The sequence below is a fragment of the Hyla sarda genome, chromosome 3 (genome assembly GCF_029499605.1).
Source record: "Hyla sarda isolate aHylSar1 chromosome 3, aHylSar1.hap1, whole genome shotgun sequence".
Taxonomy (NCBI): domain Eukaryota; kingdom Metazoa; phylum Chordata; class Amphibia; order Anura; family Hylidae; genus Hyla; species Hyla sarda.
The window spans coordinates 17,290,350-17,311,821 of NC_079191.1; the positions used below are offsets into that span (position 1 = coordinate 17,290,350).

General features: G+C 43.0%; 1 protein-coding gene across 4 annotated transcripts in view; it reads left to right on the forward strand.

Annotated features, from left to right (window-relative positions):
* HMBOX1 (homeobox containing 1) overlaps positions 1–17,507 on the forward strand; it is a 130,096-nt gene extending 112,589 nt beyond the window's left edge. For 2 of the 4 annotated variants that reach the window (XM_056563822.1, XM_056563823.1), the window contains exons 5-10: positions 495–605; positions 4,497–4,650; positions 8,871–8,953; positions 13,268–13,363; positions 15,687–15,781; positions 17,296–17,507. In XM_056563822.1, coding sequence (XP_056419797.1) covers positions 495–605; positions 4,497–4,650; positions 8,871–8,953; positions 13,268–13,363; positions 15,687–15,781; positions 17,296–17,433 — 677 coding nt within the window. In that variant the 3' untranslated portion in view covers positions 17,434–17,507. The remainder of the gene's footprint in view (positions 1–494; positions 606–4,496; positions 4,651–8,870; positions 8,954–13,267; positions 13,364–15,686; positions 15,782–17,295) is intronic. The other 2 variants (XM_056563824.1, XM_056563825.1) reach the window with 2 other exon arrangements.
* The last annotated feature ends 3,965 nt before the right edge of the window (positions 17,508–21,472 follow it).

A 21,472-nucleotide genomic window follows, 5' to 3' on the forward strand; every position in this document is an offset into this window, starting at 1 on the left:
CAGTTGATATGAAAAAAAAAATATTTTTTTACTGGAATACCCTTTTAAATACTCTGTGCTGCTGGAAGAGGTATCTTTCCATACCCAATAGAGATGAGTGAACTTACAGTAAATTCGATTCGTCACGAACTTCTCTGCTCGGCAGTTGATGTCTTTTCCTGCATAAATTAGTTCAGCTTTCAGGTGCTCCCGTGGGCTGGAAAAAGTGGATACAGTCCTAGGAGACTCTTTCCTAGGGCTGTATCCACCTTTTCCAGCCCACCAGAGAACCGGAAAGCTGAACTAATTTATTCAGGATAAGTCATCAACTGCCGAGCTGAGAAGTTTGTGACAAATCGTATTTACTGTAAGTTCGCTCATCTCTAATACCCAACAACTTTACCCTTCGATCCTCATGACGTGGACCCTTCCATATGCAGCTGTTCATTCACCTCTACAAGTTATTACTCTTTGTTTGATCTTTCTGCTTCATCAGAGCATCTTTTGCCTTGCAGGTATTAGTCAGAGCAGGATCTCTCACTGGCTGCTTCAGCAGGGGTCCGACTTAAGCGAACAGAAGAAGAGAGCTTTTTACAGATGGTACCAGCTGGAGAAGACAAGTCCAGGTAAGCTAAAAAAAACGAGTATGTCCTAATGCATTCCTGTTGTTTTTGTCCCCTGATGATGCCCAATATTGAAAGAGGAGGGAAACACGTCGGGATATAAGGTTATTAATCAGGAATTTCGTATTTGGGATCACTGTGGGATATATCCTACTGTATACAGTAATGCTTGGTGTATCGAACTGCTCATCATGATTCTGGTAGCACCTTTGTGCTTGGTTATTACTTAATTTACGTATCGTATCCTCCAGTTTTCTATACACATATTATTGTGGTTATTGGGGTCTTTTTGAATTATATACATTTTTAAGTAAATAGAGGTAAATAGAGCTATAGCCCTGTGGTAAAAACATAACTTGGGGGGCTAATTTGGGATTTGGGCACCTCCTGTAGTTTAAATTGACATGGTGCCAGTATATGTGCCCGCATATCCATGTTATTTCGGTAGGAATTTGTAATAGAATCTGTTTTGACTGTAAATTTGACACCGTTAAAATCCTTGCTCCCACTCATATTCCTTGTGTCCCTGCTTGATTGACAGCCTACTGGAAGCCGAGCCCTGTTTCAAATTCTCACACAGTATGTTTACACAGCACGTGGACCCGATTTTGAAACAGGGCTTGGCTTCCAGCTGACTGTCAATGAAGCAGTGATAGGTATTAGAGAGGGAGAGAGGGCATTCAGACCTGTAGCACTTCAGGGGCTTGGTACTGAGCTTTGACACTTGGGATGAGAGAATAAATGCATTTTTCTACATTTTGAAAGCACAGAGAGAGATAAATAAAAGGTTTCACGCGTCTTCTTTTGAGAACAGTATTTAAAAGTGTCAGCAGTGTGGAACATGAGTTGGAGCTGACAGATTCCCTTTTACCCTTTAAAGGGGTACACTGATGGGAAAAAAAAATGTTTCTAATCAACTGGTGTCAGAAAGTTATACAGATTTGTAAATTACTTCCATTTAAAAATCTTAACCCTTCCGGTACTTATTAGCTGCTGTATACTACAGAGGAAGTTGTGTAGGTCTTTCCTGTCTGACCACAGTGCTCTCTGCTGACACCTCTGTCCGTGTCGGGAACTGTCCAGAGAAGGAACAAATCCCCATAGCAAACCTCTCCTGCTCCGGACAGTTCCTGACATGGACAGAGGTGTCAGCAGAGAGCAAGGGGTCAGACAGAAAAGAACTGCACAACTTCCTCTGGAGCATACAGCAGCTAAGTACTTGAAGGGTTAAGATTTTAAAGTAATATATAAATATGTATAGCTTTCTGTCATCAGTTGGTTTGAAAACACATGTTTTCCACAGGAGTACCCCTTTAAGGATGCAGGGCATATATTTATATATTTACACCCTGCACACGCTACAGGACCTTTTATTTATATATATATATATATATATATATATATATATATATATATATATATATATATATATATATATATATATATATATAAAAAATATGGCAGGGGGAAAATATATATATATATATTTTTTTTTTTTTTTTTTATTATTATTATTATTATTAATTTAAAATTCTTTTTTTTTTTTTTTTTTGCATACATCCCAAATTTTTTTTATTTTTTTTTTTTTTACAAAAGCACAGAAGCTGTGGCTTTTAGGTGAGCTAGATAATAAACAGCGTCCATCCCCAAATAATGCATTTTGCAGGTGTTGGCAACTGCTTCCTAAGGCTTCAAATCTGCATGGAAAGTGTCAGATATAATGATAGATTAAAGTTAAATAACAGAATGGTTAAAAATTCCTTCCTCATAACACCACCCACCCCGCCCCCACCCCAAAAAGTCTCTCCTCATCTGACTGTATCTCCTCCTGGATCATTGTTCTGTGACTTTCCCGCTCCTGTCCTCCTGATTCTCGGAAACTCCCTCCCGCAGCCTGTGATTTCATCTCGCGGGGTTCCCAAATCGCATTTCTGTCCTATTAGAGCCTCTGAGGTTGAGCAGTTCCACATAATCTCATTGTCCGTCGCGCAACACATTCACTTTCGTAGGGAGAACAGTAGAAACGTCCGCGCGGTGTTGGGGCATGTGCACGTGGTCGTAATCCACGTGGATTTTAATGAAGAGACTGCACTAATTTCTACATTTTCTACCCAGTGTGTCCCAACCAGGGTGCCTCCAGCTGTTGCAAAACTACAGCTCTAAGCATGCCCGGACAGCCAACGGCTGTCTGGGCATGCTTGGAGTTGTAGTTTTGAAACAGCTGGAGGCACCCTGGTTGGAAAAAATGGGCTCAAGGTCCGAACACTTAGACCCCAACCAGTTAAAATTTTTTATGAATTTCTACAACATGTCCAAAGTTTTTTTTTTTTAAGTGCTGGTACCCCCCACAGATGGGTAGAACAAGTGGGGAGAAGCGTGCGCTGAAGCACTTTACCGCATTTCACGTCTCACTTCACAAAACGAGCTTTCTTCACTTAACCCCTTAAGGACTCAGGGTTTTTCCGTTTTTGCACTTTCGTTTTTTCCTCCTTACCTTTAAAAAATCATAACCCTTTCAATTTTCCACCTAAAAATCCATATTATGGCTTATTTTTTGCGTCGCCAATTCTACTTTGCAGTGACATTAGTCATTTTACCCAAAAATGCACGGCGAAACGGAAAAAAAAATCGTGCGACAAAATCGAAAAAAAAACGCCATTTTGTAACTTTTGGGGGCTTCCGTTTCTACGCAGTGCATATTTCGGTAAAAATTACACCTTATCATTATTCTGTAGGTCCATACGGTTAAAATGATTCCCTACTTATATAGGTTTGATTTTGTCGCACTTCTGGAAAAAATCATAACTACATGCAGGAAAATTTATACGTTTAAAAATGTCATCTTCTGACCCCTATAACTTTTTTATTTTTCCACGTACAGGGCGGTATGAGGACTCATTTTTTGCGCCGTGATCTGAAGTTTTTATTGGTAGGATTTTTGTTTTGAACTGACTTTTTGATCACTTTTTATTCATTTTTTAATGTTATAAAAAGTTACCAAAATACGCTTTTTTGGACTTTGGAATTTTTTTCCGCGTACGCCATTGACCGTGCGGCTTAATTAATGATATATTTTTATAGTTCGGACATTTACGCACGCGGCGATACCACATATGTTTATTTATTTATTTTTTTACACTGTTTTATTTTTCTTATGGGAAAAGGGGGGTGATTCAAACTTTTATTAGGGAAGGGGTTAAATGACCTTTATTAACACTTTTTTTTACTTTTTTTTTTGCAGTGTTATAGGTCCCATAGGGACCTATAACACTGCACACACTGATCTCTTATACTGATCATTGTTATCCCATAGGGACCTATAACACTGCACACACTGATCATTATTATCCCATAGGGACCTATAACACTGCACACACTGATCATTATTATCCCATAGGGACCTATAACACTGCACACACTGATCTCTCATCCTGATCACAGGCGTGTATTAACACGCCTGTGATCAGCATTATCGACGCTTGACTGCTCCTGCCTGGATCTCAGGCACGGAGCAGTCATTCGTCGATCGGACACCGAGGAGGCAGGTAAGAGCCCTCCCGGTGTCCGATCAGCTGTTCGGGACGCCGCGATTTCACCGCGGCGGTCCCGAACAGCCCGACTGAGCAGCCGGGATACTTTCAGTTTCACTTTAGAAGCGGCGGTCAGCTTTGACCGCCGCTTCTAAAGGGTTAATACCGCACATTGCCGCGATCGGCGATGTGTGGTATTAGCCGCGGGTCCCGGCTGTTGATTAGCGCCGGGACCCACGTGATATGATGCGGGATCGCGGCGCGATCCCGCTTCATATCGCGGGAGCCGGCGCAGGACGTTAAGGGGTTAAAATGGAGCTCATCTCCTACAGGGAAAATTAAGTTTCGTTAATGTTTCTTACAGGTGCAACGCTAAGTATGAGGCCAGCGCCCATCCCCATAGACGACACAGAGTGGAGACAAACCCCGCCCCCAGTCACCGCCACCTCCGGTACCTTCAGGTTACGACGGGGAAGTCGTTTCACGTGGAGAAAGGAATGTTTGGCCGTCATGGAAAGGTAAGGACTGATCCCTGAATCTTCAAACATCTGTGTACATGCATTACTTATCCTGTACTGATCCTGAGCTATATCCCGTATTATACTCCAGAGCTCTACTCACTATTCTGCTGGTGAGGTCACTGTGTACATATATTACATTACTTATCCTGTACTGATCCTGAGTTATATCCTGCATTATACTCCAGAGCTGTACTCACTATTCTGCTGGTGGGGTCACTATGTACATACATTACATTACTTATCCTGTACTGATCCTGAGTTATATCCTGTATTATAATCCAGAGCTGTACTCACTATTCTGCTGGTGAGGTCACTGTGTACATACATTACATTACTTATCCTGTACTGATCCTGAGTTATATCCTGTATTATACTCCAGAGCTGTACTCACTATTCTGCTGGTGAGGTCACTGTGTACATATATTACATTACTTATCCTGTACTGATACTGAGTTATATCCTGTATTATACTCCAGAGCTGTACTCACTATTCTGCTGGTGAGATCACTGTGTACATACATTGCATTTCTTATCCTAGATATGTAATGTATGTACACAGTGACCTCACCAGCAGAATAGTGAGTACAGCTCTTGAGTATAATACAGGATATAACTCAGGATCAGTACAGGATAAGTAATGTAATGTATGTACACAGTGACCTCACCAGCAGAATAGTGAGTACAGCTCTGGAGTATAATACAGGATATAACTCTGGATCAGTACAGGATAAGTAATGTAATGTATGTACGCAGTGACCCCACCAGCAGAATAGTGAGTACAGCTCTGGAGTATAATACAGGATACAACTCAGGATCAGTACAGAATAAGTAATGTAATGTATGTACACAGTGACCTCACCAGCAGAATAGTGAGTACAGCTCTGGAGTATAATACAGGATATAACTCAGGATCAGTACAGGATAAGTAATGTATGTACACAGTGACCCCATCAGCAGAATAGTGAGTACAGCTCTGGAGTATAATACAGGATATAACTCAGGATCAGTACAGGGTAGGTAATGTAATATATGTACACAGTGACCTCACCAGCAGAATAGTGAGTACAGCTCTGGAGTATAATACAGGATATAACTCAGGATCAGTTCAGGATAAGTAATGTAATGTATGTACACAGTGATCTCCCCAGCAGAATAGTGAGTACAGCTCTGGAGTATAATACAGGATATAACTCAGGATCAGTACAGGATAAGTAATGTAATGTATCTACACAGTGACCTCACCAGCAGAATAGTGAGTACAGCTCTGTAGTATAATACAGGATATAACTCAGGATCAGTACAGGATAAGTAATGTAATGTATGTACACAGTGACCCCACCAGCAGAATAGTGAGTACAGCTCTGGGGTATAATACAGGATATAACTCAGGATCAGTACAGGATAAGTAATGTAATGTATGTACACAGTGACCTCACCAGCAGAATAGTGAGTACAGCTCTGGAGTATAATACAGGATATAACTCAGGATCAGTACAGGATAAGTAATGTAATGTATGTACACAGTGATCCCACCAGCAGAATAGTCCCTTCTAAGGTGCCTCCAGCTTTTTTATAACTACATCTCCCAGCATGTTGGCTTTGGCTGTCCGTGCATGCTGGGAGTTGTAGATTTCCAACAGCTTGAAGCGCACTATTTTAGGCTTTGGCACCATATGAGTTAACATCTGACACGACTTGGGGTCCAGCCATGGTTTTCCTATAATACTGCGATGTCTCGGACGATCAAAGAGTTGAGCTCGTGATCAAGCGCAGTTCCCTTTGTGCTGCATTACAGTATAAATGTGCTATCAATTCTTTTTTTTGTATTATTATTATTTTTTTTCTAATCTCGCTCTTCCATCTTATATCGATTGTTACTGTTCCAAAAAGCCTCCGAAGCTGATTTTCAGCATTGAGAGTAGAATGGACGGGGGCCAAGTGTCTGGAGTAATAATATTATATCTTGATCTTGGTTTTACTGGATCCAATTTAGTTTGTGCATTTACATCGCCGCATAGGCTGGTACAGGAACCCTAATGCTCTCTGGGTAGAGGAGAGGCATGTTAGTCTGCTGGGCTGGACGGGGTTAATTTAAAGGAGCCCTAAAGCCTATGGCAGGTCAAGTTTTCCTTATATAATGCACCATAGGCTATTATTATAGAATAATGTAGAGGTTATTGTGTATGCCTTGTCCTTACCTGTTTTAGCTGATGTGGCAGGCATGTTTTTTTTTTAGCCATATTGATTACAATTCTATCTTTAAAAAAGTTTCCTAACACTGTCTACATTTCCTACGAATCCTCTGGCTTTGCAGGGGGGGGGGGGGAGTCTGATCACTGCACCTAGTCATATAATGAGGCTGCTGGTGCTGGAGGTCACCCAGGGGAACCGATTAGGCTCATAAATGAGTTGGGGTCAGTTCACATTAAGTGCAATTTTGATACGTTTTCTTATTCAAAGTGCGTTTTATGGCTATTTGACCTACAACCAGAGTTGATAAATTTAAAAATAAGTTGACTTCATTTTCCACAGATTTTACTTCATTTGGGCAGTTTATGGTGCACAATTGCAGTAAAACATCACCATTTTTGTGGCAATTTGGGGAAAATCACAAAAAAATACAAAAAAATGCAAGGAGTGAACACAGCCTGAGGTGTGGTGTTTTAACTACTATTTTTCATGATCCCGTAGAGGTAGCAGCAGTATACAGATAGAGCTGGAGTGGAGGTGTATAAATATGGTTTACCCTGATCCCATAGAGATAGCAGCAGCAGTATACAGATAGAGCTGGAGGGGAGGTCTTTAACTCCTATATATATATATATATATATATATATATATACATATATATATATATATATCCTGATCCCATAGTAATAGCAGCAGTATACAGATAAAGCTGGAAGAGAGGTGTATAACTACAATATATCCTGATCCCGTAGCGATAGCAGCAGTATACAGATAGAGCTGGAGGGAAAGTGTATAACTACAATATATCCTGAACCCATTTAGATAGCAGCAGTATATACATATAACTAGGGAGGGGAGGTGTATAACTTCTTTAATCCTGATCCCATAGAGATAGCAGCAGCTGTATATAAATAGAGCTGGGAGGTGAGGTGTATAAATACAATATATGATGATCCCGTAGAGATAGCAGCAGTATACAGATAGAGCTGGGAGGGGTCTAAAAGCTTCCAGGAGGGATCTGATAGGTGATGTCATCCCGTATTCCACAGGAAGTCAGCTGTCCCAGGACTGAGCACTTCCTCTGACACATTAAAGACTGATTTTCTGTGGGTGGTGATAACGTGACCAAGTTACAGTAATGAAATGTATGGATGCAACTGTGCTGGAATAAAACAGATGGAGCTGTTGGTCTAGTGAGTGTGCATGATACGGACCAAAAAATGTATATCCATCTTGGAGTGTTCCATTCAAGTGGCATCCATTGTTGCTGCAATGTAGAAACCATACTGTAACACAGAATACTGGAGACATGATGCAGTTTGTGCGTATGTATATATGTGTATATTACATTTTTACACACGCACATACGCATGCACATACATACATACACACACACGCACGCACGCACATGCACGCACATACACGAACACACACACACACACACATACACACAAATGTACACATACGCACATATATACACATATATACGCACATATATATACACACACATATATACACACACACATACACACATATACACACATATATACACACACACATATACACACATATATACACACACATACACACACACACACATATATACACATATATACACACACACACATATATACACACACACACACATATATATACACACACATACACACATATATATATACACACACACACACACACACACACACTATGTGACCGTCCTCATATCTAACACGTCTAAGGGTCTACTCACACGGCGGAATTTCTGCCTCAAATGAAAGCCCCACGTGCTTCCATGGGATTCCGCACTCCCGTTGACACTTCGGAATTTCCGCTTGCGGAAATTCTGAAGTGTCAAAGGGAGTGCGGAATCCCATAGAAGTGTATTGGGCTTTTATTTGAGGTGGAAATTCTGCTGTGTGAATAGACCCTAAGGCTTCTGTCTACAATACGTAGCACGGGATGGAGTGAGCGCTCTTGGTCTCTTACATAGAAGATCACTGGTAATTGTGAACACTTGTATTTTTCAGCTATTTTAATGAGAACCAGTATCCTGACGAAGCCAAACGAGAGGAAATCGCCAACGCTTGCAACGCTGTAATACAGAAACCAGGTGAGTGTGACACGTGTGCCGACCATGTCAGGTCAACAATGTGCTGGGGGGGAGATTAGAGGCGGATATTTGGCACCAATATGTAAGGATGGAATACAGCAGTCGGGTCTCTGGGATCGCCGCAGTCGGGTCTCTGGGATCGCCGCAGTCGGGTCTCTGGGATCGCCGCAGTCGGGTCTTTTTTGATTTTGACCCTACCCCAGAGACCCTCAGGATTCAGAATATTGTCCCCAGAATGAGTTGCGCACAATGTGCTTTACTTATCAGTCATGGTCTGAGCATTTGGATCCCTCACTGATCAACTTGTTATCCCCTGTAATGTAGATGTGGGAATACCCCTTTAAACTGATTGTAACGTGGGGAAAACTGCCCTAAAAATGAGAGGCGCTCAATTTATGACATGTCCTCTATGTTCTTGTTATGATTGTAGGGCAGGACCCAGCAATCAGACCCCCAATGATCAGCTTGCACAATGGATAAGGAATAACTTGGGAGTATTTTAATAATTATTGTTACAAAAACATGCCACCCCTGCCTCAGACCGAGGGAAGGATGGGCGGTCGGAAGGACCGAGGGAAGGACGGGCGGTCGGAAGGACCGAGGGAAGGACGGGCGGTCGGAAGGACCGAGGGAAGGACGGGCGGTCGGAAGGACCGAGGGAAGGACGGGCGGTCGGAAGGACCGAGGGAAGGACGGGCGGTCGGAAGGACCGAGGGAAGGACGGGCGGTCGGAAGGACCGAGGGAAGGACGGGCGGTCGGAAGGACCGAGGGAAGGACGGGCGGTCGGAAGGACCGAGGGAAGGACGGGCGGTCGGAAGGACCGAGGGAAGGACGGGCGGTCGGAAGGACCGAGGGAAGGACGGGCGGTCGGAAGGACCGAGGGAAGGACGGGCGGTCGGAAGGACCGAGGGAAGGACGGGCGGTCGGAAGGACCGAGGGAAGGACGGGCGGTCGGAAGGACCGAGGGAAGGACGGGCGGTCGGAAGGACCGAGGGAAGGACGGGCGGTCGGAAGGATAAACGAAAGAAAGGAATGGAAGGACGGACCAGGACAGAAGGTACTTTCAGATATGTCCAAACTGTAAATTACTGTAAATTCGTCCCACGCTAGGCAAAAGTTTTCTTCCCACTCCCCATTTAGAATACATTGTTGCTCCTCTGTACCGACCGTGCATGTATAGGGGTTGAGAGAGAACTGATGGCTGAACCCCATATAGAAAGAATGTTCAAGAACAGAGATCTTCCTTCAGTTGAGCACAGTATGACTGTGCATTTATTGTACCCACGGTACACAGAAGGACGAGTATCTCCCGCAGAGTAGTATCCTGCTGATTCCCGGCTAGGCTCGCAGCCAGTAAAGGTTCCCACCAGTGACCTCTCTTGTTGTTCAGAGTCACCGGCACCAGTTTCACACCCTCGCAAAAATGCCACTGGGAGGATGTTTTGTTTTGTCATCTTTACCGTATTATTCAGCAAAGACCTTGAAATGTTATGTAAAAAAAAAAAATCATCACAGCTATCTACATAATTCATGTCTGAACAATAATTCATTCTCTATTAAAGGCCTTGGTGGGAAGCCAGCCCGCTTAAAAAAAAAACGCTGTGCCAAGTTGGCTTTGGCATCGGCTGATGTAAGGTGCACAGGAATGACAGCGGCGGCTCCTGATTCTCAAGGTTAAGAAGCTCCGACATGTTTCCAGGTGTTGCAGCTTGGGCAGATTCGTCAGGTTGCACTCACATTGAGATATTTACTTAGAAGCAAGGCAGAAGAATGTAACTTTGTTTTGTTTTCCGCCCGGACGAGCCCCCACTTTTCATCGTATACACCCTTCATTTTGCTCTAACCTCTTTACATTATTTGTATTCATACCCCATCAGGCAATATGGTTCCTGATGCAAATGAAGCCTCCAAGCAGTTTAATTCCCAATGTGCAGTGTTTTATTTATTTACTTATTTATTTTTTCCTAACATTTGCATTTTTTTTTAAAATTTGTAAAGGTATATAATGTAGCGAATACATTCAGCGAGATTTATCATAACCTCCCCTTGACGCTGTGCAAAACTAACACCTGTTCTATGAATCTGCTAAATAGTCACATGTATGTATTAATAAAACAAATAAAAAGAAAGATAACTGGACAAAAGAGCGTTGTGCCTTGCACCATTTTTGTACTACATGTTTATATACATTAGTGTTTCCCAAACATAGTGCCTCCAGCTGTGGCAAAACCACAACTCCCAGCATGCCCGGACAGCCAGCGGCTGTCCGGGCATGCTGGAAGTTGTAGTTTTGACACAGCTGGAGGCACCCTGTTTGGGTAACAATAGTTTGGTAACAACTGCTACAGATGAGCAATCCCGTATCTTAAGCAGCATCAGTCGTTTTGGTCTTACAAAAAAAAAAAAAAAAAAAGTACCGCTTTCCATGCAGATTCCCTGGAAAAAGTGTGGCCTGACTTTTCCAAGGAATTGTGGAACTTTGCAGGGCGGAACTACTTTTTTTGGACCTCTTAAGCGACTGCAGTCGTGTTGTTCTAGAAGAAATTGTTCCGCTTGGCATGACTTTTCTCGGGAATTATAAAACTTTGTAAAGCGGAACTACTTTTTCTAGACCTCTTAAGCAGCAATTCCGCTTTGCAAAGTTTTAAACTTTCCTTCCTTTTTTTTCTAGACAAAACAACTCTACCGCCATCACTGGGAGTTGTAGTTTTGCAACAGCTGGAGGCACCCTGGTTGGGGAAACAAAGCATTACATCAACCCTCCCCTATTGTTTGGTTAACACTGATCTATAACCGGTGGTGATTTGATAGGCAAAGCGTTTAACTGCTAGAGATGAGCAAACTAGTAGGCAAAATCCTAAAACTCAATCAGTGTCGGTCAGCTTTTGCAGTCTAAAAAAAAAGTAGTGCCGCTTTCCAAGTGCTCAGATTCCCTGGAAAAAGTGTGGCATGACTTTTCCAGGAAATTATACAACTTTGCAAAGCGTAACTACTTTTTCTAGACATCTTCTTCTGCGCGTGTTGAGTTGTTCTGTCTAGAAAAAGTAGTTCTGCTTGGCACAACTTTTCTAGGCAAATGTTAAACTTTGCTAAGAGGAACTACTTTTTCTAGACAGAATAACATCACCACCGCCGCTTAAAGGGAACCAATCATCAGATTTTACCCTATATAATGCTTGGCAAAGCGTTATATAGGGTAAATTTGTTGTCCTCACCATCCCCGGGGGACGCTCCTGCCCCCAGGGAAGGTGAAGATATGAAGTTATAAACTTGTCACCGCCTAAGCCGTAAGTAGTCACCTGGGCGGGGAGCTCTTCTCATCTACTCCCGTTCTTCGGCCGGGAGCGACGCCCCCTCCGCTTGATTGATGGGCCGCACCATTGTTCCGCTCACTGAACAGACGGAGCAGAGCAATGACGCTGCCCATCAATCAAGCTGAGGGGGCGTCGTTCCCGGCCGAAGAACGGGAGTAGGTGAGAAGAGCTCCCCGCCCAGGTGACTACTTGCGGCGGTGACTAGTTTATAACTTCATATCTTCACCATCCCTGGGGGCAGGAGCGTCCCCCGGAAATGGTGAAAATAAAGATTTTACCCTATATAACGCTTTGCCAAGTGTTATATAGGGTAAAATCTGATGATTGATTCCCTTTAATATGTCTAGAAAAAGTAGTTCCGCTTTGCAAAGTTTTACAATTCCCCAGAAAAGTCATGCCAAGCAGAGCTACTTTTTCTAGACATCTTGTGCTGCATCGGTTAAGTTGTTCTGTCTAGAAAAAGTAGTTCTGCTTGGCATGACTTTTCTGGGGAATTGTAAAACTTTGCAAAGCGGAACTACTTTTTCTAGACATATTAAGCGGCGGTGGTGATGTTATTCTGTCTAGAAAAAGTTGTTCCGCTTTGCAAAGTTTAACATTTGCCTAGAAAAGTTGGGCCAAGCAGAACTACTTTTTCTAGACAGAACAACTCAACCGGCGCAGCACAAGATGTCTAGAAAAAGTAGTTCCGCTTTGCAAAGTTTTACAACTCCCTAGAATTGTAAATTGCACTTGGAGAGCGAAACTACTTTTTCTAGACCAAAAACAAATCGACCCCCTGTTGCTTGAGATTCAGATTTGGTTATTCACATAAGTTTTATTTAGCCTTTGAGCTTCCATAGTAATCTCGGGTTTGCTCATCTCTAATGCCGAATATGCGGTAAAGTTTTTTGCAGCATAAATGGCCATTGTGCGCCATAAACATGGTGTGAACATGGTTTTAGTTAGCCTTTGAGCTTTTTATAGTAACCTTGGGCGTGATGTAATTTGTTATTACAGGCAAGAAGCTGTCTGACCTGGAGCGCGTCACCTCCTTGAAAGTGTACAACTGGTTCGCCAACAGGCGGAAGGAGATTAAGAGAAGAGCCAATATCGGTAATGTTTCGCGGCACAGCCGTACCGAGCTTCTTCACATTGTGACTATACCTATATACATTTTTGGGGAAAAAATTTTGAATGCTCTCCTGTCCCCTGCTACATCACGTATATCACTTCACCCCCCCCCCCCCCCCCCATCCTATACGTTAAAGGACAAGTGTCATGTAAAAAAAAAACTATTATAACGTTTTAGATTGCAGGGGGCCTGTGCGCTGGGGCCCCCCGCGATCTCCTGTTTGGAGCCCCGACTCTCCTTCCCAGTGGCGCGTCATGACCCCCGCCCGAAGCGTAGCTTCGGGCGGGGGTCGTGACACGCCACTGGGAAGGAGAGCCAGGGCTCCAAACAGGAGATAGCGAGCGCCCCAGCGCTCGGATAAGGTTCTTTTTTTTTTTTTGCTTTTTTTTCATACTTGTCCTTTAAGATCTTATCTATCCTAAATTGATACAAGAATTTCAATTAATTTTTAATCCATTGTTCCCCCGTCCTCGTACCTCCCTAAAAAAAAAAAAAAAAAGTGAAAAAAAAAAACCCCTTGAAATTGTATCACCAGAAAAATCCCTTACTGAGGAGCAGGAGACGGAATCCTGGTAATTAGAGCGTAAGGCAAACAAGCCCGTAACACGACGTGTTGAGAGCAATAACCTGGGGAGGGTGGGGGGGGGGGTGACACGTACGGGTCCTGAGTCTGGGGATTTAGTTTGGCGGCACATTGTGGAGCTTTTATTTGTATTCTCCGTCTCCAGCAGCTTGTTACATTTATTGCTCCTCCATGTATAATTAGCCCATACATATGCATCCGGAATGTTCATTAGCCATAAATTTAGTCTCTTATTACCATAATATGTCTGATAATGTTGGTTTTGTTCATGGCTTATGTAGTGATTATAGGGTTAAATGGGGATATAGGAATATCAGAAGTACCAGCTATATCTGAAGTGAATCTTAAGTCACAGTATGTCTGTCTACCATCTCCTCTTTCCACCCCTTTTTTTTTGTTTTTTTGTTCTTCCTCTGATCCCCCCCCCCCCCCAACTTAGCCTTTCCCCTTCTGCCTCTCACCCTAAAACTCTTCCTCTCCACCTTCCTTAGCGTTTTCCTTTCTACCACCCATCCTTAGCATTTTTTTAGTCCGCTGTGCCCCCTCAATATTATACTGCCACACACTGAGCCTCCTGAATATTATACTGCCACACACTGTGCCTCCTGAATATTATACTGCCACACACTGTGCCTCCTGAATATTATACTGCCACACACTGTGCCCCTGAATATAATAATGCCACACACTGCCCCCTGAATATAATAATGCCACACACTGAGCCCCCTGGATATAATACTGCCACACACTGTGCCCCTGAACATAATACCGCCACACACTGCGCCCCTGAATATAATAATGCCACACACTGCCCCCTGAATATAATAATGCCACACACTGTACCCCTGGATGTAATACTGCCACACACTGTACCCCTGAATATAATACTGCCACACACTGTGCCCTTGAATATAATACTGCCTCATGATGTGCCCCCTGGATATAATACTGCCACTCACTGTGGCCCCTGAATATAATACTGCCTCACACTGTGCCCCCTGGATATAATACTGCCACACACTGTGCCACCTGAATATTATACTGCCAGTCACTGTGCCCCCTGAACATTATACTTCCTCACACTGTGCCCCCTGAATATAACACTGCCATTCACTGTGCCCCCTGGATATAATACTGCCTCACACTGTGCCCCCTGGATATAATACTGCCAGACACTGTGTCCACTGAATATAAAACTACTGCACACTGTGCCCCCTGAATATAATACTGCCACACACTGTGCTCCCTGATTATAATACTGTCGCATACTGTGCCCCTGATTATGATACTGCCACACACTGTACCCCTCAATATAATACTGCCACACACTGTACCCCTCAATATAATACTGCCACACACTGTACCCCTCAATATAATACTGCCACACACTGGGCCCCTCAATATAATATTGCCACCCACTGTGCCCCTGAATATAATACTGCCACACACTGGGCCCCTCAATATAATATTGCCACCCACTGTGCCCCTGGATATAATACTGCCACACACTGTACCCTGAATATAATACCGCCACACACTTTACCCCTCAATATAATACTGCCGCACACTATACCCCTCAATATAATACTGCCACACACTGGGCCCCTCAATATAATACTGCCGCACACTTTTTCCTGTCCATTTCCCGGGTGATGGTGTGTTTTTGGAGGGTTTATATTACTATTTCAGATAATTTAGGGCCATATTTGGTTTTTTCGAAGAAGCAGCAATCCTGGAGAGTCATGGCATCGATGTACAAAGTCCTGGGGGTCATTCGAACAGCGACGATGTGGACGGAAATGACTACTCTGAACAGGTGAGCCTCTGGACTCTAGTAGAAAAAAATTGTTGCGGGATGTTACATCAAAATGCAAAAAAAAAAAAATTATTAAAACCCAATTTTTTTTTTGCAGAAAACAATACTTTTTTTTTTTTTTAAGTACTTGCTGATGCCAATTACCAATACTTTTTTTTTTTTTTATCGTGACCGTTTTTTTTGTTCCAGTTTTTATTAGATGAAGGGCTTTTTTTATAAAAAAAAGATTTTTTTTTATTTTTTTATTTAAACATTTTGAAAAGAGGGGTGTCAAACGTTTATTAGGGAAGGGGTTCATTCACATTTATTTATTTTTTACTATTTTTTAGTCTCCATAGGGGGCTATTACATGCAATAGCATAGCATTGATCAGTGTTATTGGCGCTCCTTTACTACTGCCTGTCATGGCTGGCTGCAGTAGAGGAGCGACAATCGGACAGCACGGAGCACGGTAAGGGACCTCCGGCCATCCTCTCAGCTCATCGTGACACCGCGGTGATCCCAATCAGCATCCTTGAGCTACCGACAGTTAATTTCAGGACTTTTAGATACCGCAATCAACTTTGATCACAGCATCTAAAGGGTTAATGCCGGACATCACCAGGTATGCTGTGTAAGCTGTCCAGGTATGCTGTGAGTTGTAACTTTGCGACAGCTGGAGGCATGCTGGTTGAAAAACACTGGGCTAAAGTGGACCTGTTTTTAGGGTATAACGTAAGGTTATGGCTGTATACGGCTTTTGACCCTGAATCCGTATATACTTCTCATTAGGTAATTGACCTATCTGGTGCCAGTATAACAGAGTTTAAATAGATATGCAAATTAGGCTTCGGTGCCCATTGGGCATTTCCCTTGGCCGCTAGAGCCCAGCACAGCTCTGCCCCTTCCCTATTTAGTCATTTCCCTGTCAATTGGGGGTAAAGGTGGTGACCACTACACAGAGGGGTGTGTCTTATTGGTAAGGGAATGGAGCTGTTCAGGACTCTACATGCCGAGGGGGGACGCCCAGTGGATTCCAAAGGGTAGAGGTGGTGACCACTGCCTAGAGGGGCGTGACTAACTTGTGAAGGGGTGGAGTTATTCAGTGCTTTAGAGGCTTAGGGAAACACCCAGTTGTCCGCAAAGAGTAGAGGTGGTGACCACTGCACAGAGGGGAGTTACTAACTGGTAAGGGGCGGAGACTCTGTGCCAGAGAGCTCAATTAACTAACGAGAGGTATGTACGGATACTTTATAGTCTTCAGAGCTGAAATCACCCAGCATTTTTGTCTTTTTCAAGTTGAAGAATTGAGAATGCAATAGGTGTCTGGCAGCGGCTTTCTCCTTATTATACATACGCGCACTCTCGGCAAAGCTCACGTGTGTTTGTGGGATTCAGAAGAGATAGATGTTTGCCGAATGAGCATACTGCCGAGCTTTAGCCGAGCGCACGTTTTTAGGTGTTTTCACGATTTATGTAGCCGCGTGTTGAGATTTAATTGGCCACTTTGCTTCTCTTTTTCTCTACATACTTAGGATGACAGTACCAGCCATAGCGATCACCAGGACCCCATCTCCCTAGCTGTGGAAATGGCTGCCGTCAATCACACCATCCTGGCACTGGCCCGGCAAGGCACAGGCGAGATCAAGACAGAAGCTCTGGACGACGACTGATACCTGAACGATAGCGGGAAGGGTCGATCGGAAAATAAAAAACACATTTAAAAAATGTACTTTAGATTTTAGAAGTAGCACCTTAGCAATTCTTTCCTCGGTCCTTTAATATGTGTTCCTATTATCAGTATAACTGCAGTCTCTCTCTCTTGTACGTCGAGTTAGCTGGTAGGGTCTCGTCCTGTGAAGATGGCATGGTGCCCATAACCGTTGCGTCTGCTTTCTCAGTATTAATTCCAGCCATAACCATAACCCTGCCCCGCGTCTAGAACACCTTACTCAGTTCTGGCATTCCAGTTTACAAGTGCTTCCACCCCTCCCACTTCCTCTGTATGTCCGTCACTTCGCTCTAAGCACTTTTTTTAATTTTAAATTTAATTTTTTATAAAGACTTTCTCTAAAGTAGGAAGCATTGAGAGAAGTTGTGATGGGCACAGTCCTCTACCGGTCCTATACAATGCAGCCTTAGACTGAGAATCAGCTTCTCATAGTCCTTTTTCTTGTATACTGAACTGTGTCAGTAAGGGGCATCAAGAGCCAGAGGTATTTAATAGTCATTTTGTTTATTTTCACCTGTAGATTGTGTGTTTTTTGTTTTCAGCAACCAGTTTTGCTTTCCAAACAGGCCATTCTTTCCTATGTATCATTGCTTTTTATTTTTTTTAAACACTACACTTAGTGAAGATGCTGGAGACACTGAAAAAGGGAATTGTGAATTTCAAGGGAAAAAAAAAATAATTGTTCGTTTGGTGAACTTGGGGAGACTCTCTCAGTCCTGTGTAAAGATTTCCAGGTTTATCTTTATTATTTTACAAATCTTTTTACCCCCTCTATAGTTCACCAAGTGAAAAACTCTGCCTCTCCCACAGCAGAACTCTCAGCATTGCTCTTATAAGCAGCATATAACCTGAACCTTCAGGAGATCATAATCTCCTACACTAAGTAAGCTTTGGCACTTGGCGCACTCACGTGGACTTTAAAGTTACTTGTGGTTTTTATTGATGGGGAAATTGATTCCAGTGCACTAAAATTTGATGTCCTAGGGCAGTGTTTCCCAACCAGGGTGTCTCCAGCTGTTGCAGAACTACAACTCCCAACATGCCCGGACAGTTTTTGCTATCCAAGCATGCTGGCAGATGAAATTTTGCACTAGCTGAAGGCACCCCGGGACATGACGAGTTTTTCAGACCCAGAACGATTAGTAGAACGAGCCAGGAGTGAGCAACAAGGTTGCATGCTTCTCTCCCACATGTGCACCTAGTGCATTCTTTTCTTTCTCTGTGTCACGTGACCTGGATGGGTCTTATGATGATGTGACACAGAGTAGTGGGTGGACGCACCAAGTGCGCACTTCTCCCAGCTTGTTCTGATAAACACTTTGACTCCGTCCCATTAGAAACTTCTAGGGGATAAGTGTATCCCATTTGGGAACCCAGCACTGCTGCAGCTTTGCACGGCAAATGCTCATGTCTCTGACCTCACTAACATGTCGACAGACACGCCCCCTCCATTCAGCTGTATAGGAGAGGCGGGGAGGTACGAACGCTGCATCTCCGACTCTCCCATAGAGATACATGGAGGGGTGTGTTGGCCGTGGCATTATGGCAGAGCTGGGGCCCCCATACAGGAGATTGCAGGGGGTCCCAGCGTTTGGACCCCCTCGCGATCAGGCACTTATCCCCTATCCTGCGGACAGGGGATAAGTTGTATTAGGCTACACTACTCCTTTTACATGTACACTTAAAAATCATTTATTTATAGCGATTTATTGGCCATTTTTTGTGATTGATATATATATATATATATATATATATATATATATATATCAATCTCAATCAAATTTTTTTATATATATATATTTTTTTGTGTACTTTTCTTTTTTTTTTTCATTTAAGAGGACCCCACCCCAGACTGTCCCATATAATTCATATATCCAATTCGTGAGTCCTGATCGCCATCCTATTGAATGCACTTTGACTCTATTACTGTGAGATTCTTGTGATTGTTTTGTCTTTTTTGTTTGTGATATTTTTCCATTCTACTCTATTTGATTTGAGCTGTTTTAGGATTTGTGACCTATCAGTCCTCGGAGTGACCATTCCGGGCTCCCGGTTTTAAAGCACCAAATTACAACCTGTCCATGCTAACAGAACTTACCCTTATCCTCAAAATGTTGTCTCACCAATCTAAATTGATGCATTATGTGAAAAGAAACAGATGACAATACATACAAATATTTTGGGAATGCGCTATTTGCGAGATGTGGACCTCTTAATCCCCATAACCTGCTGTTCCTGGTTAGAACAGTCTAAGGGGTACTCCGCTGCTCAGCATTTGGAACAAACTGTTCAGAACGCTGGAGTCATAGCCCCGCCCCCTCAATGCAAGTCTATTGGAGGGGGCGTGACGGCTGTCACGCCCCCTCCCATAGACTTGCATTGAGGCGGCGCTGGCATGACGTCATAAGGGGGCTGTGCTATGACGTCACTAGCAGCCGGCGCCTGCTCCAGCGTTCGGAACAGTTTGTTCCAAACGCTGAGCAGCCGAATACCCCTTTAAGACCCGAATAACAGGCTTGATACAAAAGTTTTAAAGAACATGTACACCTACATTCCTAACACACTGGGAGTCATATTCAAAACTCTTCACATCAAAAATTTTGCACCAAAATTTTGCCGCAAAAAAGGTCACACCGGATACCAAAGTGTTTTACATGAGAATTATCCAAGGTTTGCACTAGTCACACCAGTTTAGCAAAAGTGGGCGTGGCTATGTAAATTTCAGGTTTTACATGATATTTTCAAGAGAATCCATTTTTACATCAAAAATTTCACACTAGTGCAGAAATCGCAGAAATGGTTGTAGTTTTTTTTTGTATTTTGTTCCTTATTTAAATTTTTTTTGGGAAAAGGCGTTATTTAATCACTTATTGAAAAATAAATAATTATTGGAAAATGTATAAAAAAAATGTTTATTTTTCCTTTTTATTTTTTTTTATTTTTTTCCGTGGCCACTGCACCTGAACTTACATTTTAGCCCTAGAAATGTTTTATTTATACAGTTATTGCTTGACTGGGCGCTATTGATCATGGGATATTACATTAGATGCTTCCCCCAGAATTTTCAGGGATGTAAAATTTGGCTGCAAAATCAGCAATTTTGGCACCAAACTCTGCATTTTTGGGGCAAAAAAAAAATCCAATATGACTTACAAAAAAACTTTGGTGCCAAATTTGGCAATTTTTGGCGCAAAAAAAAACCTAAAGTGGCACAAAAATGAACTCTCACATATTTTCAAAACTCTTTAAAAATGCATACTCTTACGAGTTAGTCATAACACAGGGGATTATGGGATATAGTCATCTTTGACCTAGGACGGGGGGGGGGGGGGGGGGGGGTCCTAGGACCCCCCCCCTGTCCTAGGTCAAAGATGACTATATCCCCCCCCCCCCCCCCACCAGTTCCTGACCAATAGTCCCCTACCCATCCCAGATCTACACTCTTGTCCATAGGGGGCAGTATTCTTAGTACTTGTATTCTAATAGTTGTATTCTAGTCCATGAGGGACAGTATTATGATAGTTGTCCTTTTGCCCACAGAAGGGCAGGATCATTATAGTTGTTTTCATGTCCATAGGGGGGCAGTATTATTTATAGTTGTTTTCATGTCCCTAGGGGGGCAGTATTATTTATAGTTGTTTTCATGTCCATAGGGGGCAGTATTATTTATAGTTTTGTCAATATTTAGTTGACAAAGTGTTTTAATGGTTACGCTCTCTCCCGGTTTGACGATTGGCAGTTTTATAACCAATCTCAGATCACCAGATACGCACCGAGATCCAATAAAGATCAGGTTGGATTTTCCCATATGGCTTTTGTGCATATAATCCAATGGACTGCAGTTGTAGAGAACCATCTATTATGAGCCTCTGGCCACCCGGGGATGCTGGGAGTTGTAGTGTTGCAACAGCTGGAGGCGCCCTGGTTCAGAAATGCTCATATAGGGAAAAGCTGAATAACTTGAGCGCTAACCATGTGCG